The sequence below is a fragment of the Lampetra fluviatilis genome, chromosome 20 (assembly GCF_964198595.1).
Source record: "Lampetra fluviatilis chromosome 20, kcLamFluv1.1, whole genome shotgun sequence".
Classification (NCBI taxonomy): Eukaryota; Metazoa; Chordata; class Hyperoartia; order Petromyzontiformes; family Petromyzontidae; genus Lampetra; species Lampetra fluviatilis.
Window position 1 is genome coordinate 4,127,378 of NC_136294.1, and position 22,840 is coordinate 4,150,217.

A 22,840-nucleotide genomic window follows, 5' to 3' on the forward strand; every position below is an offset into this window, starting at 1 on the left:
ACCGTGTCAAGCAGCCCCTCCACCTGAGTTTCTGTTTGCCCCACCCCTCACCCCACTTGAAACAAGGTCAAGCGACAAGCTACAGGGGCTTGACCACCACGGTAAAAGTTATGAATGCTCGAATGCGCACGCCGTTGAAATTCACGGACGGGTTCGCCTGCTCACAATACTTTACAAATCCGACTGCACGTATGAATGTATACGCAAGATGATGACAACGACGACGATGATGACGCTGATACATCTACGGATTGTCAGTACAATACGCCTTTAAGCTTTCTGGCGTGAAAAGTGCGCGGCGTGGGAGGTGAGCGAGCTCGGTGAGCGTAGGGAATCAAGCCCCGCGCACGTGTGCAGGGGAGAGAGACGGGGGGCGGGGGTGGTGTTATGCCGAGCATATTGTTTTTTTTACGCAACTCCGCGGGAAAGGTGATACCTGCAGATATGTTTACGCGTACAGGTGTGCACATGAGGTTTCACTGCGAAGCAGCGGGGCGCAAAGCATTTTCACTCGCCACAGTTTGTTTGAAAATGTGTGGCGCGCGCGTGCACGTGCACGTGTGTGTGTGTGGACTGGTGAACGAATGGCACTGCGTGCTTTCGCCGGGTGCTTGCCTCGTAACGCTTGGGGCCCTAAGCCAGTGTCCTGGCGTCTAAACGAGGAGCGCTCCGCCTCGACGACTGTTTCAGAGCACAGAATCGAGCGACGCGCTCGGAGATGTGCAACAGGTTCGCGACTGCGTCGGTCATTTTCAACAGGGCGGGATGTTTAAACCCAGATTGCTGTAAAACTTGCGAAAGGATCCCCACAAACGCCGTCGCGTAAAAAAAACTAAAAACTCGGCGTGCGGTGTAAGTAAAACAACGACCAAGACGAGCACGCAAGCCTTTTTTTTTAACACGGGCGAATACGCCACGCACGCGTACGCGCGCGCGTTGCCCACACTATCGACGGCGTGCAACTCGCACGTGCACGCGCGTGTGCGCACGTGCACGCGCGCGCGTGTGCGTGTGCGCGCGCGTATGAAGCCGTGTACAAAGGCGTTATTTAAGCGCACATGTAGCTGGCAAGCGTGGGAGGAGGAGGCGGTGCGGGTAGGTTTCCCCAGAACCCCATGTGTTTCTAATTTCACTGCCAAAAAACAGCTGTCCTGTTGATGCAACGCGTCACAATACTTAGGCGTGCTGGCCACAGCACACAGACGACACGCACACAGCACACAGCCCCCCCCCCACCCCCCCCCCCCCCCCAGTAAATAGCCCCTCATGGAAAGAAAATACATATTTTCCCCTATTTTATTGAGGGAATTCAGCTAAAAAGCGTGGATATTTGAAAAATCAATGTACTTAGCCGTTCTTATGGTAACTTTTCCCATTACGGCCCCCCACTCCCCCCCCCCCGATTTTTAGTTCTGAGCGACGTGCGACGCGCAAGCTGAACTCACGTTACGTAACGGGTTTTTTTTTCTTTCGCATGCGGTGTTTGGCGAGTGTAAAGTTTTCACAGCGTCCTATAAAACATTGAATTGATCACTATGCGTGCAACGATTAAAAGATATTAACGGCGAGGCGTTGAATTAAATCGACAGCTTATTGCCGTCACGACTCGCACTGCCTCCGTTCACCCCGGCGGGGCATGAAGGGCGGCAACCACGCTGAGTCAGGGCTGAACGATTAATCGATTTAAAATCGAAATCGCAATTTGAAACAATGCGATTAGCAAATCGCAAAGGCTGCGATGTTTTGCGATTTGAAAATTCCAATGAATTTCTTCTTGGAATTGTTTTTTTAATTATAACTTTATTTATTTAACAAATTGTTCTATGTTTGATTGTTCTGTTTCAATGCATTTGTTTTAATACATACATGTTGGAAGCAATTAATATATTTTAAGTTCTCATCCTTGCATTAGAATATATAGAGCAATTAATATTTTGATAGTATCATGTGGTAATGCTCCATCACATGTTTTAAATCTATTACAAAGTGAATATTGAACTGAAGCTTGACTTTTAAAAAAATGTAATCGCAAATCAAAAGGCAATCGCAATATCTGTCAGAAAAGTCGCAATTAGATATTTTCCCCAAATCGTTCAGCCCTAGTTTGCGTGTGGAAGAGTAGGCCAAATATCTCTCAGGGGGACGGGGGGGGAGCTCTCTTGAGCTCCCTCTAGTAGTAAAGGCCCCTTCCATAAGCATTGTCGTGAGCAAGCAAATCTTGGGCAGCACCTTTAGCTTAAATAGCCTTATTTTACCACCTCATTTATTTCACACTGGTAAGTAACACTTGCGCCTCACTCCAAGAAGGGCCTGGGTTCGATTCCTGATGTCTGTGTGGCAATTGCGGCGACTTCTGCGTGAATTCCCCGCCGGGTTTTCCGATTTCCATCAATCAATGCAAGATTTGCGAAAGCTCCACGCATTCAGCAAATTAGCCGAGACGGAAGCACGAATGTGGCCACTAATAACGGAATAATATCTCGCGTAATTGGTGATCGTCAAACAGCCCAAAATGCAGGGCCCTCCTGAAAGAAGAGTCCTCAAACTCGCCATGGCCTTCCTAGGTAAACAATGTATTAATTGTTAATCATTATATTGTCGTAGCCGCTTGCCTGTGAACTCTCCGCTCTGTCCATTGTAAGTCAAAATGCAGGTGCGAAAAAACCCAATTCGGTCAACGGCCAGCGTATGTGCCGGTTTTGTTTTTGAAAGTTCACAATGAAACATCATAGCGTTAAGGGAGCAGCTTTAAGAGGGGGGGGGGGGCTTTTTTATTTCCATAAAATGCGTGCGTTTCTGCCAGAAAACGTGTGGCAGGCCTCCAAATGTATATGTGTGTTTACAGTATTTGTGAAATATTTATATATTTGTTTTTCGAGACATATGTGCGGGGACTTTTGGGTAGGGAGAGGGCCGGGGGGGGGGTTAGGGGAATCACTGCTGGTCGGATGAGTTGCTTTAAGAGGCAGCGGTGAACGTGCCGACCAAAATATTGACGAGACGGTGGCGCGTCACCTTGGTTCCAACGCAAAAAGCCGTGTACCTGGTCGGTGCACACGCACGCACGCACATGGGTGGTCTCGCGCTTAAAACCCACCGAGAACGAACGGCCGATCGCAGATTTGAGAGTGGTTGGGGGGGGGGAGGAGGGGGGTCCTGTTAGGGGGGGGGGTATTCGATGACGGTTGTTGTTTTCTGTCTTTCTTTTAAAGAGACACCGTATGACTTCCGTTGGTGCAGCCTTTCAGGATCAGCGTCGGGGACTCTGGACGCCTTCGCCCCACCCCCTGCCCTCAATCCAAAGTTGGGACCCGTTACTCGGCCCCTGGCGCGTAAAAGCGAACGAAGGGCCCGATGGAGCGCTGGAAAATCTTGACGCGCACGCGCGGGGTTGACCACGCCGTGGACACGTGTAAACTCACAGACGGACAAAATGCGCAGAAATGTTGGTCCCCCCCCCCCCCCTTTTCGGAACCCGACTGGCAAGGCCGTTATTAAGGGGGAGGTTTGCTGCTGTGAAGTTGGCTTGTAAACAAGTGGTACACTCGTGTATATACATGCCGTCTGTCGAAAGGTCACCCCTTGCGCACTTCCAACGATACACAAAATTCGCCGCTTGAAGTTCAAAAATATCTGTTTTCCTTTTATGTAATTTTATTTTCTCTCCGCCGAGAAAATAATACATTTCCACACATTTGCCATAAGCAAAGTCTGCGACGCCAGGTATTGATATTAGCTGCGATGCAACGGGTCCGCTGGTGTGGCCGGGAATGTCTTGCATTCAAGCGGATTAAATGCCGGTGTGCGCGCCGTGTGTGTGTGTGTGTGTTTACGACATAAAATACACTCGAGCACATCATAATGCCCATAATCCATACTGATGCTCTGAGCCAGTGGCACAAGGTTCTAAAAGTAAGGATTAGCGGCGTTTCCGAGAAATGAGTGTTTTCCGTGACAACTCAGATGAGAAGGTGGTAAATTCCACAAGCTATTTATTCCTGTTATAATGCAGAGTGAATGTACGCGTTGTGCAACAACTTCATTCGGCATTAACCTGTGTTGTGTTTGTCATCGTATCTTTGTATCTGCGTGGAGCACTGAAACACAGTGATTGTGAGTGCACTGTGCTCCGAATCTGATAAACCGGAGTTCGTTTCCCAGCCACGGCTAACATCGGCAGCAAACGACATCTGAACGAGTTCTGGGAAATTGTAACCCATCCCCTTGACCGATCCACACTGACCAGCGTGGTGAAGTATGGTCTCACACGCCCCCCTTGACTGACACGGCACGGGGAGGACCGAATCGAGTAGTTGATTGTCCAAGTGCTGTAAATGGCGATTGTTGTGCAAAACGTAACGGAAGATTTCAGAGTTACATTAACATATGAGAATTGTTATTGTTATTAATAATCTGGGATCAATGCGAATCGGCAATGTCAATATTCTTCAACGAATGGAATCAAATGCCACGGACTGAGTTGCTCGCAAATTCCCTCGATTTCTGAGAGAGCGAAAATACAAACGCATACACAGAGCTTATCTTGTCCATCCATCCGGTACGTAAAGAGGGAATGCAGCAAAACATAAAGTAACGTGGCAACGACCAAAAAGGAAGTTACCGTAGCAACGATCATTGAGCACGCTTTGAAATCACACCGAGTAGAATAATCAGACATGTTGTGTCCATTTTGTCCGTCTGGCACACACTCGTTATTCATCTGAGATATTCTCAAAAATGGACTAATGCGTTCAATGTGTTTGCACATCTGCTAATTGCAAAAAAACCCTCTAAAATCTCCCCCATTGTTAAATCCGGGCGGGCGGGCGGGCGGGCGCACACCACGCGACCGTTCCGCGTTTGGACCGATAAGATTTTTCACACTGGAATTATTAGTAAATTTCCTTCGAATGAATCACCACCCCAGTTGAGCGCGAGGCTGCGCAAGAGCGACGTCGCCGCAGGTCAACTCCGTCGGTCGCGAACAATGTGATCGATCGATCTGTTGAGTCGCCGCGAAGGGGTTCCAAAGAGCCCTGCCCAGCGCCACCGTGCTTCACGTTTTAGCGGCGGTGTCGGCGGCGCTTCATTAGTAATGAATTATCATGTCCGCGCACGGCTGCGCTACGTAATGTCTGCATAGTTTGCCTGTGTTGCGCGGGGGCCAAAACATTTCACGGATTTGTGGTTTTGTGGCAATGCTCGAAAAATACTTTTAACAATGAGTTATTACATTCCAGTTTAATTTTAAATAAGTCTCAATTATTTCTTGGAATGTGTGTAAAATCATCCAGACGTTGTAAATAACCTCGTTTGATCTCCCCCAACTATAATTACCGGGCAATTAGTATTTGATCAAGAAAACGTCTGTCTCCCCCTGTCTGTCTGCCATATTAGGCGCACATCAGCCGGGGCGCGATCGAGTGTAAGCGTGCTTGTGAGCGCTGGAAAAAAAAATACTACCACCAAGGTAAATGGAAGCAGAGAAGAAAGTAATTGTTTATGAGCCCGCAGAAGTACTCTTTTAAGTGTGTATTGGATGGATGTGCTATAGTGCAGCATTGCTACACACATGCCACCCTTTTGCTTATTTTTCTAATGATGTAATGCCAGAGATGTTGGCTTCTCTAAACAGGCCCTTGGTGTGCGCGCATGTGTCCAGCCAACCACACGGTATCCACTCCCCCCCTTTACCAAAGCCCCTCGCCACACTGCCCCCCCCCCACACACACACACCCCAGTCCCCCCTATGGGGCCCGCAAATACTTCCCTTAAAGGGGTATGCTTTGAATTATTTTTTTCAACGAACATCCCGCTCCGGTGGCTGGTACTGTGTTGCTGTCAGCGATGTTGTAACGTCAGTGGCCCTACAAAGTTGTGATGTCAGTGGCCCTACAAAGTTGTGATGTCAGTGGCCCTACAAAGTTGTGATGTCAGTGGCCCTACAAAGTTGTGATATCAGTGGCCCTACAAAGTTGTATTGTCAGTGGCCCTACAAAGTTGTGATGTCAGTGGCCCTACAAAGTTGTGATGTCAGTGGCCCTACAAAGTTGTGATGTCAGTGGCCCTACAAAGTTGTATTGTCAGTGGCCCTACAAAGTTGTGATGTCAGTGGCCCTACAAAGTTGTAATGTCAGTGGCCCTACAAAGTTGTGATGTCAGTGGCCCTACAAAGTTGTGATGTCAGTGGCCCTACAAAGTTGTATTGTCAGTGGCCCTACAAAGTTGTGATGTCAGTGGCCCTACAAAGTTGTAATGTCAGTGGCCCTACAAAGTTGTGATGTCAGTGGCCCTACAAAGTTGTGATGTCAGTGGCCCTACAAAGTTGTATTGTCAGTGGCCCTACAAAGTTTTGATGTCAGTGGCCCTACAAAGTTGTATTGTCAGTGGCCCTACAAAGTTGTATTGTCAGTGGCCCTACAAAGTTGTATTGTCAGTGGCCCTACAAAGTTGTGATGTCAGTGGCCCTACAATGTTGTATTGTCAGTGGCCCTACAAAGTTGTATTGTCAGTGGCCCTACAAAGTTGTATTGTCAGTGGCCCTACAAAGTTGTGATGTCAGTGGCCCTACAAAGTTGTATTGTCAGTGGCCCTACAAAGTTGTATTGTCAGTGGCCCTACAAAGTTGTGATGTCAGTGGCCCTACAAAGTTGTGATGTCAGTGGCCCTACAAAGTTGTAATGTCAGTGGCCCTACAAAGTTGTAATATCAGTGGCCCTACAAAGTTGTATTGTCAGTGGCCCTACAAAGTTGTATTGTCAGTGGCCCTACAAAGTTGTGTTGTCAGTGGCCCTACAAAGTTGTATTGTCAGTGGCCCTACAAAGTTGTGATGTCAGTGGCCCTACAAAGTTGTGATGTCAGTGGCCCTACAAAGTTGTATTGTCAGTGGCCCTACAAAGTTGTGATGTCAGTGGCCCTACAAAGTTGTGATGTCAGTGGCCCTACAAAGTTGTATTGTCAGTGGCCCTACAAAGTTGTGATGTCAGTGGCCCTACAAAGTTGTGATGTCAGTGGCCCTACAAAGTTGTAATGTCAGTGGCCCTACAAAGTTGTATTGTCAGTGGCCCTACAAAGTTGTGATGTCAGTGGCCCTACAAAGTTGTGATGTCAGTGGCCCTACAAAGTTGTAATGTCAGTGGCCCTACAAAGTTGTATTGTCAGTGGCCCTACAAAGTTGTATTGTCAGTGGTCCTACAAAGTTGTGATGTCAGTGGCCCTACAAAGTTGTAATGTCAGTGGCCCTACAAAGTTTTATTGTCAGTGGCCCTACAAAGTTGTAATGTCAGTGGCCCTACAAAGTTGTAATGTCAGTGGCCCTACAAAGTTGTATTGTCAGTGGCCCTACAAAGTTGTGATGTCAGTGGCCCTACAAAGTTGTAATGTCAGTGGCCCTACAAAGTTGTAATGTCAGTGGCCCTACAAAGTTGTATTGTCAGTGGCCCTACAATGTTGTATTGTCAGTGGCCCTACAAAGTTGTATTGTCAGTGGCCCTACAAAGTTGTATTGTCAGTGGCCCTACAAAGTTGTGATGTCAGTGGCCCTACAAAGTTGTAATGTCAGTGGCCCTACAAAGTTGTAATGTCAGTGGCCCTACAAAGTTGTAATGTCAGTGGCCCTACAAAGTTGTAATGTCAGTGGCCCTACAAAGTTGTGATGTCAGTGGGCCTACAAAGTTGTGATGTCAGTGGCCCTGCAAAGTTGTAATGTCAGTGGCCCTACAAAGTTGTAATGTCAGTGGCCCTACAAAGTTGTAATGTCAGTGGCCCTACAAAGTTGTAATGTCAGTGGCCCTACAAAGTTGTAATGTCAGTGGCCCTACAAAGTTGTATTGTCAGTGGCCCTACAAAGTTGTAATGTCAGTGGCCCTGCAAAGTTGTAATGTCAGTGGCCCTACAAAGTTGCATTGTCAGTGGCCCTACAAAGTTGTAATGTCAGTGGCCCTACAAAGTTGTAATGTCAGTGGCCCTACACAGTTGTAATGTCAGTGGCCCTACAAAGTTGTAATGTCAGTGGCCCTACAAAGTCAATCCATGACGAAGGAGCCAAGATTTACTTTTTTTGCGTGGGGGGGGGGGAGGCCTTGCAGACTCGTAGCCATTGTTTACTCGTATTACTACGACTGCAACTTAACGGGGCTTTGTAATCCACTGCTGGATGAACGACTCCCACTAGCCACGCCGGGCATGGATGCCGCTTGACAATACTTCACCGGGCTGGTCAGTGTAGAATAGTGAAGGGGTATGTGTATTATATATCCCCACGTAAATGTCTTGTTGGCAGGTGGAGCAGTGGCACAGCGAACTCAAGTTAGATTCCCAGCCAACTGTTGTTGTCATCGATGGCGAGTGATAAATCTGAGCCAGTCCTGGGATGTTGTTTGATTATACGTCACCATGCTTGTTCAGTATTGGTCGAAGGTGATAGTGGGAGTGGTGGAGAGGTGGATGACGTCTGAACCCGTTCAGATATCACTCACCACTGATGTTATCCATTGCTAGGAATCGAACTTAGGTTACGGGGGTTCATAGCGCAATGGACGACCCAGTGCGTCACCGTTCTCACCCCCACAGATATCGCTTGTGCTTCTTAATAATTGTACAAGATTCATTGCGTGCCATATTTTATTGCAAAACAAATAGTAGAAGAGAGGTCAATTGTTGAGATTCTTTTTTTTTAAATATATAGCTTCGTTGGCAGAGCCAAGTGTTCACATTTCGAAAACAACAAAGGCTCCACAGTGAAGGAGCATCCTAAACGGGAATATTTGCACGGTGCCAAATTCAATTTATAAAAAAAAATAACAACAATACATCCAAGCCTCTTCTTGAGTTTTGGCATGCTGGGGCAGGTCCTCACTTGCCTAGGCATGCCTCGAGAATTTCAGAAAACTGCACTGCCGTTAACGAAATTCAAAGAGAGAGAGAGAGATGTCCCGTTGTTTGGTTTTAATGTCATCTGTTTCAATTGGACGAAATTGACACCCAGAATTAATCATCGTCAATTTGTGAAAGCATCACATGTGTTCGTTTTTGACTCGTTGTTTTAGTTTCAACCCCATTTGTGACGTCAGTGAAACTCCCATAAGTGCACACTGAAGTACACGCACGCACGCCCACACGCGCTCACACACACACAGACAAATATCCCCCGTGTAGCCTCTAACAGACTGTTGGGGCCAAGTGCAGTGAGCGCGGAGCACATATGAAGGCCACGAGAGGGTGGGCGGGTGAGTGGTGAAATTTACACACCGCACCAGGTACTCATTTGAGGCTGAGTCGACCTCAGGGAGGTCCAGGACCGGTTCAAAAATCGTCACTGGTGTTGGTGGCCGTGAGCGGGAATCGAACTCGGGTTCGCCGGGTTCGTAGTGTAGTGCACTACCGACCGATCCCCAAAAGATAAAGGCAAAGATTCACCCGATAGCCTCTAACAGACCGTTGGGGCAAGTGCTATTAGTGAGCACCTATGAAGGCCGGCACGACATGCACACATGCGCACGCACACACACACACATGAACACACATGCACACGCACGCAGGCAGGCAGGCTGACCCACAAGCCAACTCGCACACAGACGGCATGAAAAACAAACAAACGTGTGTGCCTCTGTGTGTGGGTGTTGGTTTAGGGATCTGGATGTGGGGCCCAGTACAGTAGCAGGGATAAATGAGGAGGAAAAGAGGCCGTTAATACCGTCGTAGTCTCGACACAGCCCAGCCCGGCCTCACAGAGACAATGGGGCCAAAAGGCAGATTAAGTCACAATTATCACTGAGTACACAAACCAATCAAGGAGGTAAAAATGAACGCGGTTACAATTTATAACGATGGCGTATGACTAAAAATGTAGAGGAAGGGCAGAAGTGACTCCCCCCCCACCACTCCCTTCTGGCTCCAGCTTTAGGCAGCATGGCCCAGGGAAAAGCCAGTGGCCGATTTAGGCAAGGGATCTGCTCAGCCAATATGATTTTTTTTTAAATGTGTTTAAGTATCTAAGGCAATATTTCCCGCATCTCTACAATCAGCACGTTTGGCTGCGTACGGTGCGAGAGAAGTTCAACGTACACACGTCCAATGTTGGAGTGGTAAGCGCAAGTTGTTCGCTACGCACGCCTATAATACAGCAACTCTGGAGGCGAGGATTGGGGTGGATCGCTCAAAATCCTGTCGTTGCGAAACCCACTTGGTATGGGCGGCGATGGCACTCCAGGGACTCCTCTACTAACGGACGAGTTAAGTTCCAGAGGTCAGTTCGTAAGTCGATTTGTTCATAAGTCCAACTTTACTTCTGTCGATTCCAAAACACGTTGTACGGCATCTACACCAAAAACACGGAGCATGGCTTTAGAAGTTATATTATCTCTTGCAGACGTGGGTGCCACTGGTTGTTCACGTTCTGCAGATGCAGATGCCCCCACCGCCGCCATCTATTGCGCGGCGGTTGAACGTACGACTCTCGGTCCGAACGGGCAACTGGACATACACAGACGGGTTTGTTCGTATCTCTGAAAGTTCGCAAGTCGAATGTCTATAAGTAAATGAGTCTCTCTATATACAAGCAAAAGTGTGGACCAAAATCCATCTGACCCTTCTGGATGTGGGTTACAGTTTTTCCCCCTCTCACACGTGTAGGAATTCTCCGAGTGCTCCGGTTTCTCCCTCGCATGCATGAACACTCATCGATAGGCTGAAGACATCTTCACATAAAGGCATTTAATGTGGGAACGCCGCTGAAACAAAGAGTCCTTGGACTGAGTGTTGGTTTTCCTTGTGAAATAAGTCATGTTATTTTTTTGTGGTTTATCGGAAATTCATGTCTAGTTTATGAATTCATTTAAAAACCGAGTTTATTCCCAGCCATAGTTGACAGCAGCGAGCCAGCGCTGACGCACGTAGTCAAGTTTAGCCAAACAACCCCCCGATAGCTTCATCCATCAGTGAATTGGCGAAGGGGCTATACATTAGCAAAGGCGATTTACATTCATTGCTATGTTCAACTCATGAATCGTGGATAAATTATATTCTGTATTGCTTTATATTCAGTGTTTGTCAAATGTTAAGTGTAATGGACTTACTATAAAAAATGTATACCGTACAGGGATTACTAACATTAAAACGGAGTATCCATATCAAGTGCGGATGCTTGTCACACAATTAGCCCACGCTCACGGCTATGTGACCTATTTTTCTTTCAGCTTTAGGTGCTTAAATAGACATGGCAGGGGCTACTGGCAGGGAATTTCGCTGTCTATTGTGACTCAACCCCCCCCCCCCCGTGATTGACACAGCGTGGGGAGGCCTTCATCCAGCAAGTCGATTTCCAAAGGGCTGTCAATTATTATTATTTATCACACAAACTTCATCCACTGTAGGCACCTTGACAGGGTGGCCTCACGCGGTTTTTTTTGTATCGTCACTGAACTGCCTCAACGTTGAGCCACGTAGTCAACCGGCTGGCCCTCGTACTCGCTCTCCCACCGCCACCTAAGCACCAACATCTTTCCATGTTTCCCCATCATTCCACCCCCCCAAAATCTTCCCCCCCCCCGCCCGCTGCCCCCATTCTACCGCAACAGAAAATACCCTTCGCCCTCTTCTCCCAACAAAACGAAACCGGCTAATGGTTGCGTGGGGCGGGGAACTGCCTGGCTAGCATCAGCCTTCAAAGATCACGCAGGAGAAGAAAAGGCACCACAGCCTCCTAAGGGGATATTTCAACGACCCCCCCCCCCGCCCCCACCTCCTCCTTCCCCACCGACCCAACGCCCAGGGGAGACCGTTGGTGCAACTACCAGCCTGCGTGCATAATGGCAAATCCTCAACTTTCAAAACTCACTCACCGGCTTCCAAAAGGCACGTCGTCGCGCGAGCCTCCACCAAAACCTAAATTCTCAGAAACGCCGTGGCGACCTCCCAGGACAAAACACCTGGCAATTAGCAGCTGCCCCCCCATTATTATTCGTTTAAAAAAAAAGCCCCACAATCGTCAAAAGTCTCCGAACTATATGTACATATATCGTATATGGCCGTTAGTGTGTGATACGGATTGCATTATCAGCCTGAGCAGTGGTGTCACAGTGACAGTAACAACTGTGCCTGTTAGAGAGGAGCCGGAGTGTCATCAGCGTGTCAAGTGTCTCGAGAGGAGGCCCTCTGGCCTTCGAATGCACTGCAGCTTCCCACGTCAGAACAGTGGGCGCCTTCTTGTTTTGAGAATAAAGTTAGAAGAGATCACATTTTCTTAAAATCGACACACTTATCGAGCTGTGTCCATACCTAATATGAGCATTGTGCCCTTTGTTTACGCACATTTTCAGCATTAAAGTGCCTCTATTTCCCAGCTAAAGACATCTCCATTGGACCCCACCACTTTGGTGGCTGATAATTTGAACCGTTCCTAGGGGCCCCCTCCTACACCAACCTCTGTACTGACCAGGTTGGTGAAGTATGGTCAAACAACCCACACGATCGAGAAGTGTGGAGAGACCTTCATTCAGAAATGGGCTCTACATTATATTATTAATTCTGGTTAGCTAAGCACGTTATTATTTCGAAGAAAGCGAGACGTTTTAAAACCCGAACCCCAAGCTTTATTACATTCTGCTCAGTTGTCTGGAGTTTTTACAAATCCAGACCAATTAATCTGCGCCTTCATAATCCGGATTTGTATGCATGCAATGCACAAACGCCTATGACCAAATATCCAGGAATGCACCCAATCCCATCCAGTCTCGAAAACTAAGCAAGGGTTGAACCTGGATAGATCTTGGATGGGCGACCACCGCCCGCAACACAGGTGGCCACACAGAGTTGTGGGGCTACGTGCCACGACAGTAGAGCGAGGCCTCATCCATTGCTGTTCTGTGCAGTAGTTCCTCGTGTCACGCGGCAAGATGCGTTTCTGTAAAGTGGCGCGGTTCAAGAACAAAAATATCCTTAAGAGCGGAGTTACTGAACCGAGTCGTGTTGGCGCTGTAAAAATCAGCCTGCGGTCATGCCATGGTGGGACAAAGAACTGAGATGAGGATACAACCACGTACTGCATTATTCCACGCAACTGCATCATACCGCTTAGCCACGCAGCTCAAGAAAGTGTTTCGTTTTTGACCGCTCAGAAACAGCGTTCTAACGGTGCGCGATCAGCGTTGTGCAAAAAGTGTTCCCCAATAGAATAACCCCGTAACAGTCAAAACGCGTTGTGTGAACACCGCACGTTAAACTGGGGACTTGTCGTAACCTCTGCGCCAACCCCGACTGACACCGACTGACCCCAGCATGGCGAAGTATGGTGAAATAGCCTCCACGACGCGCACGTTACGACGGACAGAGGCCCTCGTCCAGCAGCGCATCGGCTAAAGGTCTGTGTACGTGCACGTAGAGGCTTTCAAGGGTATTTTGTTCAACCAGACGGTAACTCAAGAGACTAAGATGAGTCTCGTTTACAAGAGTGACCTACTGGCATTAGGCTGTCAGTGGTGGGGTGGGGGGGGCGATGAACAGCAATGTAGAATCCCAATTGAGTAACTTGTGGTGTGCTTGTCAAATTTGGACCGTGATACGGCACACGATGGCCCACTCTTGTGAATAGCGTCACGGGATCTCTAAAGTCTACCGTTAAGCAGACGTAGCATTTATATTATTTCACTAGCAGTATTAACCCTTTCCTATACGTGTAACTTTATTGGTACCGAGGCTAGCACAAGGCCATGTGGGGAGGTGAGTGTGTGGCACATATTTGGCGTCGGCTATCGGAGAGTGGCGGTCGTGTCGTTACGGTTCTCTGCGGTGAGTACTATGTCCTTAAAAACAACGGCGCTACGCCTCTCTAAATAAAATTCATGCTCAACCGCTCATGCGTTCCGAGATTCAGCGGTGAACGGGACACGCACCCTGCATCTTGCAGACGTCCCGGACACGAGAAAGGGTTAACCAGGGCGGCCGCCGGATTCGAACCGCGAGCCTCTGCGACGAGCGGCGAAACGCGCTACTGCTGGGCCACGTCACCGCACACCGTGCACGTCACACGCATGCCGCACGACGATATTGAGTTTCGTGAAGTGAGGCGCTGACCGAGATTTGCTGCCGGGATCACTTACCGACACTGTGGTTCCGGTCATGAGCGTCAATGAGGAAAACCTTCATCGAGTTGGATTCCCCAACAGTGGCGCCGGAGCCGTCGCTCGCTAAGTGCACAACGACCGCCAGGACTTGCATTGGGTGGAGGAAGTAAGCCTGTGAGAGGCGGGGACAGCACACGGCGGGATTAACGGCACAGCCCGAAGACAGGCGGGTCCTCTCTTTCATGTATCTTGAAGAATGAATAGCATGGCGCCAAGTGAAAGCGTGCGTTGAAGAACATTGACTGGATAATTGGTGTCGCGCGAGTGTTTGTAAGTTCGTATGTCCACGTCTTTGGACAGATAAGTCGTCTAAGACGGCTCCTGTTAATTTCAATTAATCAGCTGCCATTTGGAATGAGGTCAAAATATGAGAAAAAAAACAGATTTCTTCATTATTTGGGTCACTTGGTTTATTGGCCCCAAGCGAGATTCACTATGGGTCGAGTGTTGCGGTGAGACTCACTATGGGCCGAGTGTTGCGGTGAGACTCACTATGGGCCGAGTGTTGCGGTGAGACTCACCATGGGCCAAGTGTTGCGGTGAGACTCACTATGGGCCGAGTGTTGCGGTGAGACTCACTATGGGCCGAGTGTTGCGGTGAGACTCACTATGGGCCGAGTGTTGCGGTGAGACTCACTATGGGCCGAGTGTTGCGGTGAGACTCACTATGGGCCGAGTGTTGCGGTGAGACTCACAATGGGCCGAGTGTTGCGGTGAGACTCACTATGGGCCGAGTGTTGCGGTGAGACTCACTATGGGCCGAGTGTTGCGGTGAGACTCACTATGGGCCGGGTGCTGGGTGCGGTGAGACTCACTTTGAGCCAGAAGGCCTCTGGTTCGCCCCGCGAGTCCGTGGCAGCGTGTGTGCCTGCGGGCTGCACGGCGCCGCCGGGGATGCTGGGCGCGTCTTGTGGGCCCTGCGGCTCTGCGTGGCCCGGGCCAGCGAGAGACTGATTGCACGGGTACCAGGCCCAGCCCGCCACACCGTTGGGCAGCTCCAGAGGATCCCTCACACACAGCTGGACGGCAACGAGCAATCGGACATCGGTGAGTCATCAAACAGGGTAACGTCCATTTTTTTCGCTCTGATCGACAACGCTCGCAGGTTAAAGGTTAAAGGGATCGTTCCGACTGGAAAGAAAAGGAAGCGGGGCTTGGACAAGACACGGTTGGTGACCGATGTGGAAAAGAATGGTGATGGATTCCTAAATAATTATTGTCGTGAAGTGACGCCGTCAATGCAGTCATTACGGACACCGCGGCGAATGCAGCATCACCCATCCACTGATAATCATGAACATTTAAAGCGGATGACACGTTTTTAACTGCCTGCGAAAGCAATTAGCAGGCAACCGCGGAAACCGTTGAATCCGTGAGCGTATCAACCCACGAGGTTACGCAGCCTGTACACAGTGGCTCGGCTATCGTGGCGTCACCAAAAAGGGGCCGTCGCGCGCCAAGCGCCAAGCGCCAAGCGGTCGCACCTCGGGGTTGGTGGGTGGGCCGACGACAGCGCGGGCCGGGCAGTGCGTCTTGCTCTCGTGCGACGCCGTCACGCTCGCGGCCCACCGCTCGCCCACCGGCACCTCCTGGTTCACCATCGCCAGGCACGAGCCCATGCCGCCCCTGGCCTGCCCCGAGCAGCGCGAGTCCTTCCAGCCGACGCTCGCTCCCTTGTCGCTCTCCACGACGGCGTCGTCGGTGTCGTCGAAATCATCCTGATCCCCGAGCGACTTGACGTAGCATTCGCTGGGTTGTCCTGCAGGTGAGAATCGCGGAGGGGGGGGGGGGCAAGTAGATTTTTTATTTTTACTTTTTTTTATTTCAACTGCACAAGCCGAGCCGCGCTGCTGACGTTCGCGCGCAGTGAACGAACTCGTGGCCGAGCCGACGACGCAGCAACCGCCGTGTCAGAGCGTGTCCGTTGATGAACGACGCAGTGACCGCGCCGTTTAGCCTCCACCTCTGGTCCAGCTGGGCCCGAAGCCATGTTTCAACACGCGCAGATGCATCGCGCCGGCCTGCCTCGTCAGGGTTTGGCTCCAGTTCGGCACCGATGATTGCCAGTGAAAGACAACCCGTGCCATGAGGGGTGCCATGGTGGCTCGGCTCGGATGCGCCAGTGAAAGAGGGGTGTAAGAGTCGGGAAGGTATCTCGTCGCGGTAGAGAGGGCACACAAAACGCTGCGACGGCTCTTGCATTCATTACGCAAATTGTCGTTCTTAAAGGGGGGCCCGGAGCCCTTGGTAACAACTGTGAACTCCACATCTTCCGAGTTTAATTAACCGCAGCTGTGTTTGTGCAGTCAATTGATTTTGGAATTTACGCCGTGTGTGTGTGTGCGGTGATGTTTCAGGAGTTCGGAAAAAAATCAAAAGTTACTTGAAAACGATTTCACCGTTTATGTAAATTAACACCGGGGATTTTATTTTGTTTACATTAATACGATGAAAAGGTGAATTAACCATCCGATGTTTTCCAAATTGCTTCGAAGTATTTATTTCAAATGAAACAAAGTGACTGGACAATCGTCTACCTGTTTACCTTCACTGCACAATACATCACGTGTTGTATTCAAGCACAAATAATGTGTAAAATAAGTCATTGCTCATTCACTACTAAACATTCATTTTAATGATAATCAAGAAAATCATAAAAACTATAGATGTTGCGTTGCATTGCATTAGAACCTATATATGTATAATTATCAGAGCTGGAATTTAGCCAAATTAAATAAAGAAATAACTTAACGCATTGGTGTTTTTGCGTGAGGAGTCATCATTGATCAGGCGAAGACCGTCAACTCAATTATTTATTCAGCGCGTGCGTTGGCAGAACCCAACGGCATCGTCCTCAGGTCGCCACTAAGCCTGCCCGGTGAGCAAAGTGCCCAAACACATTTTACGTGACCATCTCACGACACACGGGGAGAACACGCTTTGACCACGGGTGGTTGAAAACCATGTTGGAACCCAGGCTTTCGGTGGTGTCAGCTCAGCGTATCTGGCTGCCAAAGCCCCCCCCCACCGCCACCACCTCATTCGTTGTCTGGGTTTACGATCTCGCACAGCCGCGAGCGAGCGGAGTTGAGCGGCTTGCGACATCCGCGCGGCCAAAGACCACTCGCCAGCTTCCTCGCCTGTCATCGAGTCGCTTCGTCCAAGACCAAAAAAAAATACACGAGGAAATTCTTGCATCGCGATGTCACACCCAGACACCGCTGAAAGTTATAAACACAGACCCCCGCGCGCCGCAGGAGGCGGTGCCTCATCTTAAACACTCAGCTGCACGACGTTGTTTGTAAGAGTTTATCACCGCGTGCATTTTTTAAATAGCATCTCCTCTCGTGCCGCTGCTGCAACTCTTCACATCGCCGCCATCTAATCTGCGTCAAAGGTGGGATGCCCCTGTCCGCTTGACAGAGTCCACAAATTCAGAGCTTCCCTCGCCTGTGTGCGTGCGTCTGCGTGCCATAACGTTTTTTTTTAAGTCAAATTCAAAGCGGAGCGAATGACTGTGCGGTGGCAGGAATGGTACCATCGATCCCTGGCGTAAAAACCGTCTCGCGGTCAAGGCGCGCAAGCTGATTAGGCTCTAACCCGTTACGGCACGTTACCACCACGTCCGTTGATGTTGCCCAAACGTAAACAACGCGCCGCTGAAGTTAATCAAAGGTGCATCGCTCTCTGTCCTCTTAACCTACCGACACGTGTAAAAAAATTTATAGGATACTTTTTTTGTTTTAACGCCGTTAGATTCACGCGTAAAAAGTGCAATGCTCGAATTCACGGAAGAAGCGACAAAATGGGAATGTGAGCAGCTCTCCCGTGCGTTTCATGGTTTTGTACCGCGTCGTGTTCGGACAAGGTGTCCAACTTCGCTGCCCGGGAACTCCCTTAATCAGCTCCCGGCAGCGGGGAGGAGCGAAAACGTCGGACGACGTCGCGCCGAACATCGCGGCGGTACAACCCCCCCCCCCCCCAAAAAAAATCGATAAAACTCATCGGAGAACTGCGCAAGAAGAGAAAAAAAATCAACCTACGCAGCGGGAATGCAATAGACTGTGTTTTTCACAGAGAGGACGTGCGGAGGAGTTGTGACTCACGCATCGTCTGTCCTGCACGTTCAGGCTTGACCTATCCGTGCCCCATAGGGCTGTTATCTGCGGCTTTAAGAATACTTCCAGGCGCTTCTCCAACCGCCTCCGTTTAATAACAACCGGCAACCTTTGTCTTTCAAAAAAATCATAAAGGGAACCAAAGTGTTTATTTAGAAAGAGAACGAGAAAAACATCTATTTGAGTAGCAGCGTACTGTTTCTTAAAATTTCCCTTGTGTTTTTTTATTTTATTTCACAGTCCTGCAGACATTGTCGACTATTATGCTCGGTGTGCGTACGAGGGTGCCAACGTAAATACGGCGGCGCTACCAATGTTTTTGGTCCCCCCCCTCCTCCTCCTCCTCCTCTTCTGGAAAACCGACAACGTCGTTCCCCTCGGCGTTCTCATGGCGCGTGTGGGAGACGCGTCGCGGATTGGGTCCCGATCGCGGTCGCGTCGCGCACAAAATTAAATGGGCCCGCACTCAAACGGCTGCACGTCAAAACCCCCCCCTGTAATTACAGGTAGCCGAACGGCCCTCGAAGTAACAACATAACGACCTTCAATGTAACTTTGTGTACTTAAAAGTAAGCTCTACCAATTTTCCAATTACTTTAATAGCATTACACCAAATACTCCCCAGTCAAACGATACTGCACGTGCACATGAATGCCGAAATACCATGGCAATTACCGCTTGCCCACGTACGCACATTGTCCTGCGACACGCTCAGAAGCCTTATTTTAAATTCGCCAACATTCCTACCGCAGGAGAGTTCCTTGTTATGTTAGAGGACTCGCATACTTTGTGGCTTTCAATAACTCGCTATTTGAAGGGGGGTGGGGGGAGGTTTCTATGAAAATTCACTGCCCCGTTACGTTTCGTAAGGAGTTCAGGACGAGGTTTTTGCCAGGGAGGCTCTTGTTTCATGGAAATGTGCAAAGTGCTTACCCAAATGTCGCGCATTAAGATAATGACGAATCAAAACTACCTGCAATTTTTGTGCTCCCATTTCCGCCCAGGCGAAGGGGGGGGTAGTAAAAGCTCAAAAGCCGCGTTTATGTTTTCGTCAGTAGTTTTATATTCTCGTTTTATTCTCCTTTACCCCGTGATTTGCTTTTCCGGACGTTAACAGCATCGGTTTGCTGTGGCGAGCGTCCTTGCTTTGTGCGTACGTACGTACATACATAGAACTTCTTTCGCACAGTACGTAGCCAAACGTGCTTATCGGAGGTGTGGGGGGATAGGACAACAAATCAAACACAAAAAAATCCGTTCTAAGAAACGAGGTTTCAAGAACTGATGTTTTATGTGTATCCCAACACCGCTTTCCTTCTCCATGTTTGTTCTCGTTGCTGTTTTGTTTCTGATTCCCAGCTGTAAATAAGAATGTCCGAGCAACAATTCAGTCTTGCCCTCATCAGCTTGACAGGGGAGAGGGGTCGATTAGAACAAACAAGGCCGAATCAATACAAACGAATGCATCACCCAGCCGCTGCCACATTACCGTAATCGATACTGCGTTGAGTTGTTAACATGGGGGGTGGGAGGGGGGGGGATTTGCACGAAAACACGCCGTGTGCATGCACACACACGCACACACACAACCCACGTGCATGTGGGTGTGTGCGTGTGTGTGCGTGTGTGCATGCACACACACGCACACACACAACCCACGTGCATGTGGGTGTGTGCGTGTGTGTGCGTGTGTGCATGCACACCCAATGCGCACAGAGAGATCTGTGCGGTTGGCGACGCAGCGCGCAAATGCTCTCGCAGTAAGGCAACGGATTGTTTTCGTGAACCACAAAAAGACAAAGATCCAGCCGCAGCCTACACAGACTGTCGAGGCAAGCTCTGTTGGCGAGCACCTCTTTATTGCCGAGACGGCGCACATGATGGTGATGTGGCCAGCACCACGCACCCCCCCCCCCCGCCGCTTTTGTCTCTCCCCCGCCTGCGGTCAGCTGACGTTTTTGTTTTCTCTGAACCAAGTGTTTAATTTTAAGCCTGAGTCGACCAAGGGGAGACCCAAGACCGGTTCTTAGCCATGGCTGGGAGTTGAACTCGTGCGGCCGGGTTTGTAGCGCAGTGCATCAGTCACTACGCCACTCCTGCACAGGTACAAAAAAAAAATCCCCCGTATAGCCTTAACAGACTGTAGGGGCAAGTGCTGTTAGCGAGCACCTATGAAGGCCGCAACGGTACACGAGGGGGTGGGTGGCCAGCACCACGCCCGACCGTCTTTGTCTCCCCAGTGGCCATGTTTACACACCGTACCAGGTACTCATTTAAGGCTGAGTCGACCTAGGGGAGGCCCAGAACCGGTTCAGATAATCGTCACTGGTATTGGCCGTAAACGGGAATCGAACCCGGGTCGTTGGGTTCATAGCGCAGCGCGCTAACCGCTACACTACCGCTCCCCACTACACAGTTACACACAGGTACACACAGGCACGCAAATGCGTGGACACGTGTGCACTTCCATTCCTCACTCTGCCCAGAGTCACTGTTTCGTCTCATCCGCACTGCGGTCAACCCACCAACACTGCAGGCCACAACATTTCTCACTCTGCCCCCTTTCCCCTCGCACTGCTGGAGACTCTGGAATTCCCTCCCATTGTGTTTTTTTTCTTCTCTTTGCCAAGTTCCTATAATAATGTTGCTCGACTCGGGAAACGTGTTAACGCCTATCCAATGCAAACGTTGATAACGGCGCCGTTTGTTGCTGCCCGCTCGGCATTTTGCGCCTGTGCTCAGCAAATGTTTACAAAAAAATATTCGTGGCAGTCCACACAAAGACAAAGATCCCTCGTATAGCCTTGACAGACTGTTGGGGCAAGTGCTGTTAGCGAGTAGCACCTATGAAGGCCGGAACGGCACACGAGGGGGTGATTGGCCAGCACCACGCCCGGCCGCCTTTGTCTCCCTAGTGGCGATGTTTACTCATCGCACCAGGTATTAATTTTAGGCTGAGTCGACTTAAACCGGTTCAGATAATCATCACTGGTGTTGGTCGTGAGCTGGAATCGAACTCGGGAGGGGCCGGGTTCGTAGCATGGCGCGGCCCTAACCGCTGCACCACCGCTTCCTTAACTCAGTGCACAACACACGCGCATGTAAACACATGCACACGCGCGCATGTAAACACATGCACACGCGCGCGCGTATACACATGCACACGCGCGCACGTCAGGGCAATAAAAACAAAGAGAAAACGGAAGACTCAAAACAAAACGAAGACAGAATGCACCTTTGATCAATGCTTTCATGGGATGACTCACGCTGCTGTTATGCATTGCTCACTGTCCGACAAACTCAACCGCACAAGTAAACACAAGAAAAATGAGCACTCTTCCAAGCCTGCTATTGATTAACACCATACCCCCACAAGCAGCTCACACACACAGCACAAAGACAACGATCCCCCCCCCCCCCGTATGGACTTTAACAGACTGTTGGGGCAAGTGCAGTTAGCGAGCCACCTATGAAGGCCGGCGCTGTAGCACAAGAGGGGGTGGGGGTGGCCAGCACCGTGCCCGACCGCCTTTGTCTCCCCAATGGCGATGTTTGTACACACCGCACCAGGTACTCGTTTGAGGCCGAGTCAACCTAGGTCAGACCCAGCAGGACCGGTTTAGATAACCGTCACTGCTGTTGGCCCGTGAGCGGAGATCGAACTCACGTCGCCAGGTACGTAGCGTGGCATGCTAACCGCTACACGACCGCTTCCCCATCGCACACAACAAGCACAAAGCCAAATATCCCCCGTGTAGCCCAACCAGACTGTTGGGACAAGTACTGTCAGCGAGAGAACAGCAAGCACTCGCACGCACACGCGCGTGCAGGGCATCCCGTGTGTACATGTGCGTGCGTGCGCGAGAGTGAACACTTTCCCTCCATCCATCCCTCCTCCTCGCTCTCTCTCTCTCCTGAGAATAATATTATTACGTTGCAACAAACCCTCCGTAGTCCCCCCCCCCGCGTTCCCGCCTGTAATCACATCACTCTAAATATCCCACGCACGCAAACAACCGCAACGCGAATGCACTCGCCGTAATTGAGCCGCTTTGGAGGTGCACGGACAAGCGGGAGAGGGTGGGATCGCTGCTGCTGCTGATGCTGCTGATGCTGCTGATGCCTATGCTCCGTGCTCGGAGAGTTAAACGATTGAGCGGCGGTTGCAGATGAAACCCACCTCTGCAAACAAAGCTGGCCTCGACGTGACAAGTACTGCTGCATCCATCGCCGTCCGTCAGGTTTCCGTCATCGCACTCCTCGGTGCTCCTAAGAGAAGAACATTTGATTACATCATCATCATAATTTTTATTACTGTTGAGAGGAAGAAGAAGAAAACATTCTCGTCATGCTCTGTGCTTGATAATGACAACATTGCAACATCCACGACTGCCACTGCTGCGTTTGGCAGTGGTGCACAAGTAACAATTAATAACAAAAAAAACTCAACACATTCGTGAATAACAATAATAAAAACTGTGGCCTTAAAATAAAATTGTATATAATAGGTGACCTTTCAGGCAATGACCACTGTATCGCCCTGCCGTCCAGAATCGGCATCTTTATTTATTCATAATCAACGTTTTTGGGTTTAGATCGCG

The 22,840-nt window shown here is 49.8% G+C and overlaps 1 protein-coding gene across 3 annotated transcripts in view; it reads right to left on the minus strand.

The window, feature by feature from the left end:
- Positions 1-22,840, minus strand: part of LOC144937861 (pappalysin-1-like) — a 157,659-nt gene that overhangs the window by 53,500 nt on the left and 81,319 nt on the right. For all 3 annotated transcript variants that reach the window (XM_078865385.1, XM_078865386.1, XM_078865384.1), the window contains exons 11-14: positions 22,420-22,508; positions 15,606-15,880; positions 14,937-15,140; positions 14,098-14,233 (exon numbers count right to left, since the gene is read on the minus strand). In XM_078865385.1, the coding sequence (XP_078721511.1) occupies positions 14,098-14,233; positions 14,937-15,140; positions 15,606-15,880; positions 22,420-22,508 (704 nt within the window). The remainder of the gene's footprint in view (positions 1-14,097; positions 14,234-14,936; positions 15,141-15,605; positions 15,881-22,419; positions 22,509-22,840) is intronic.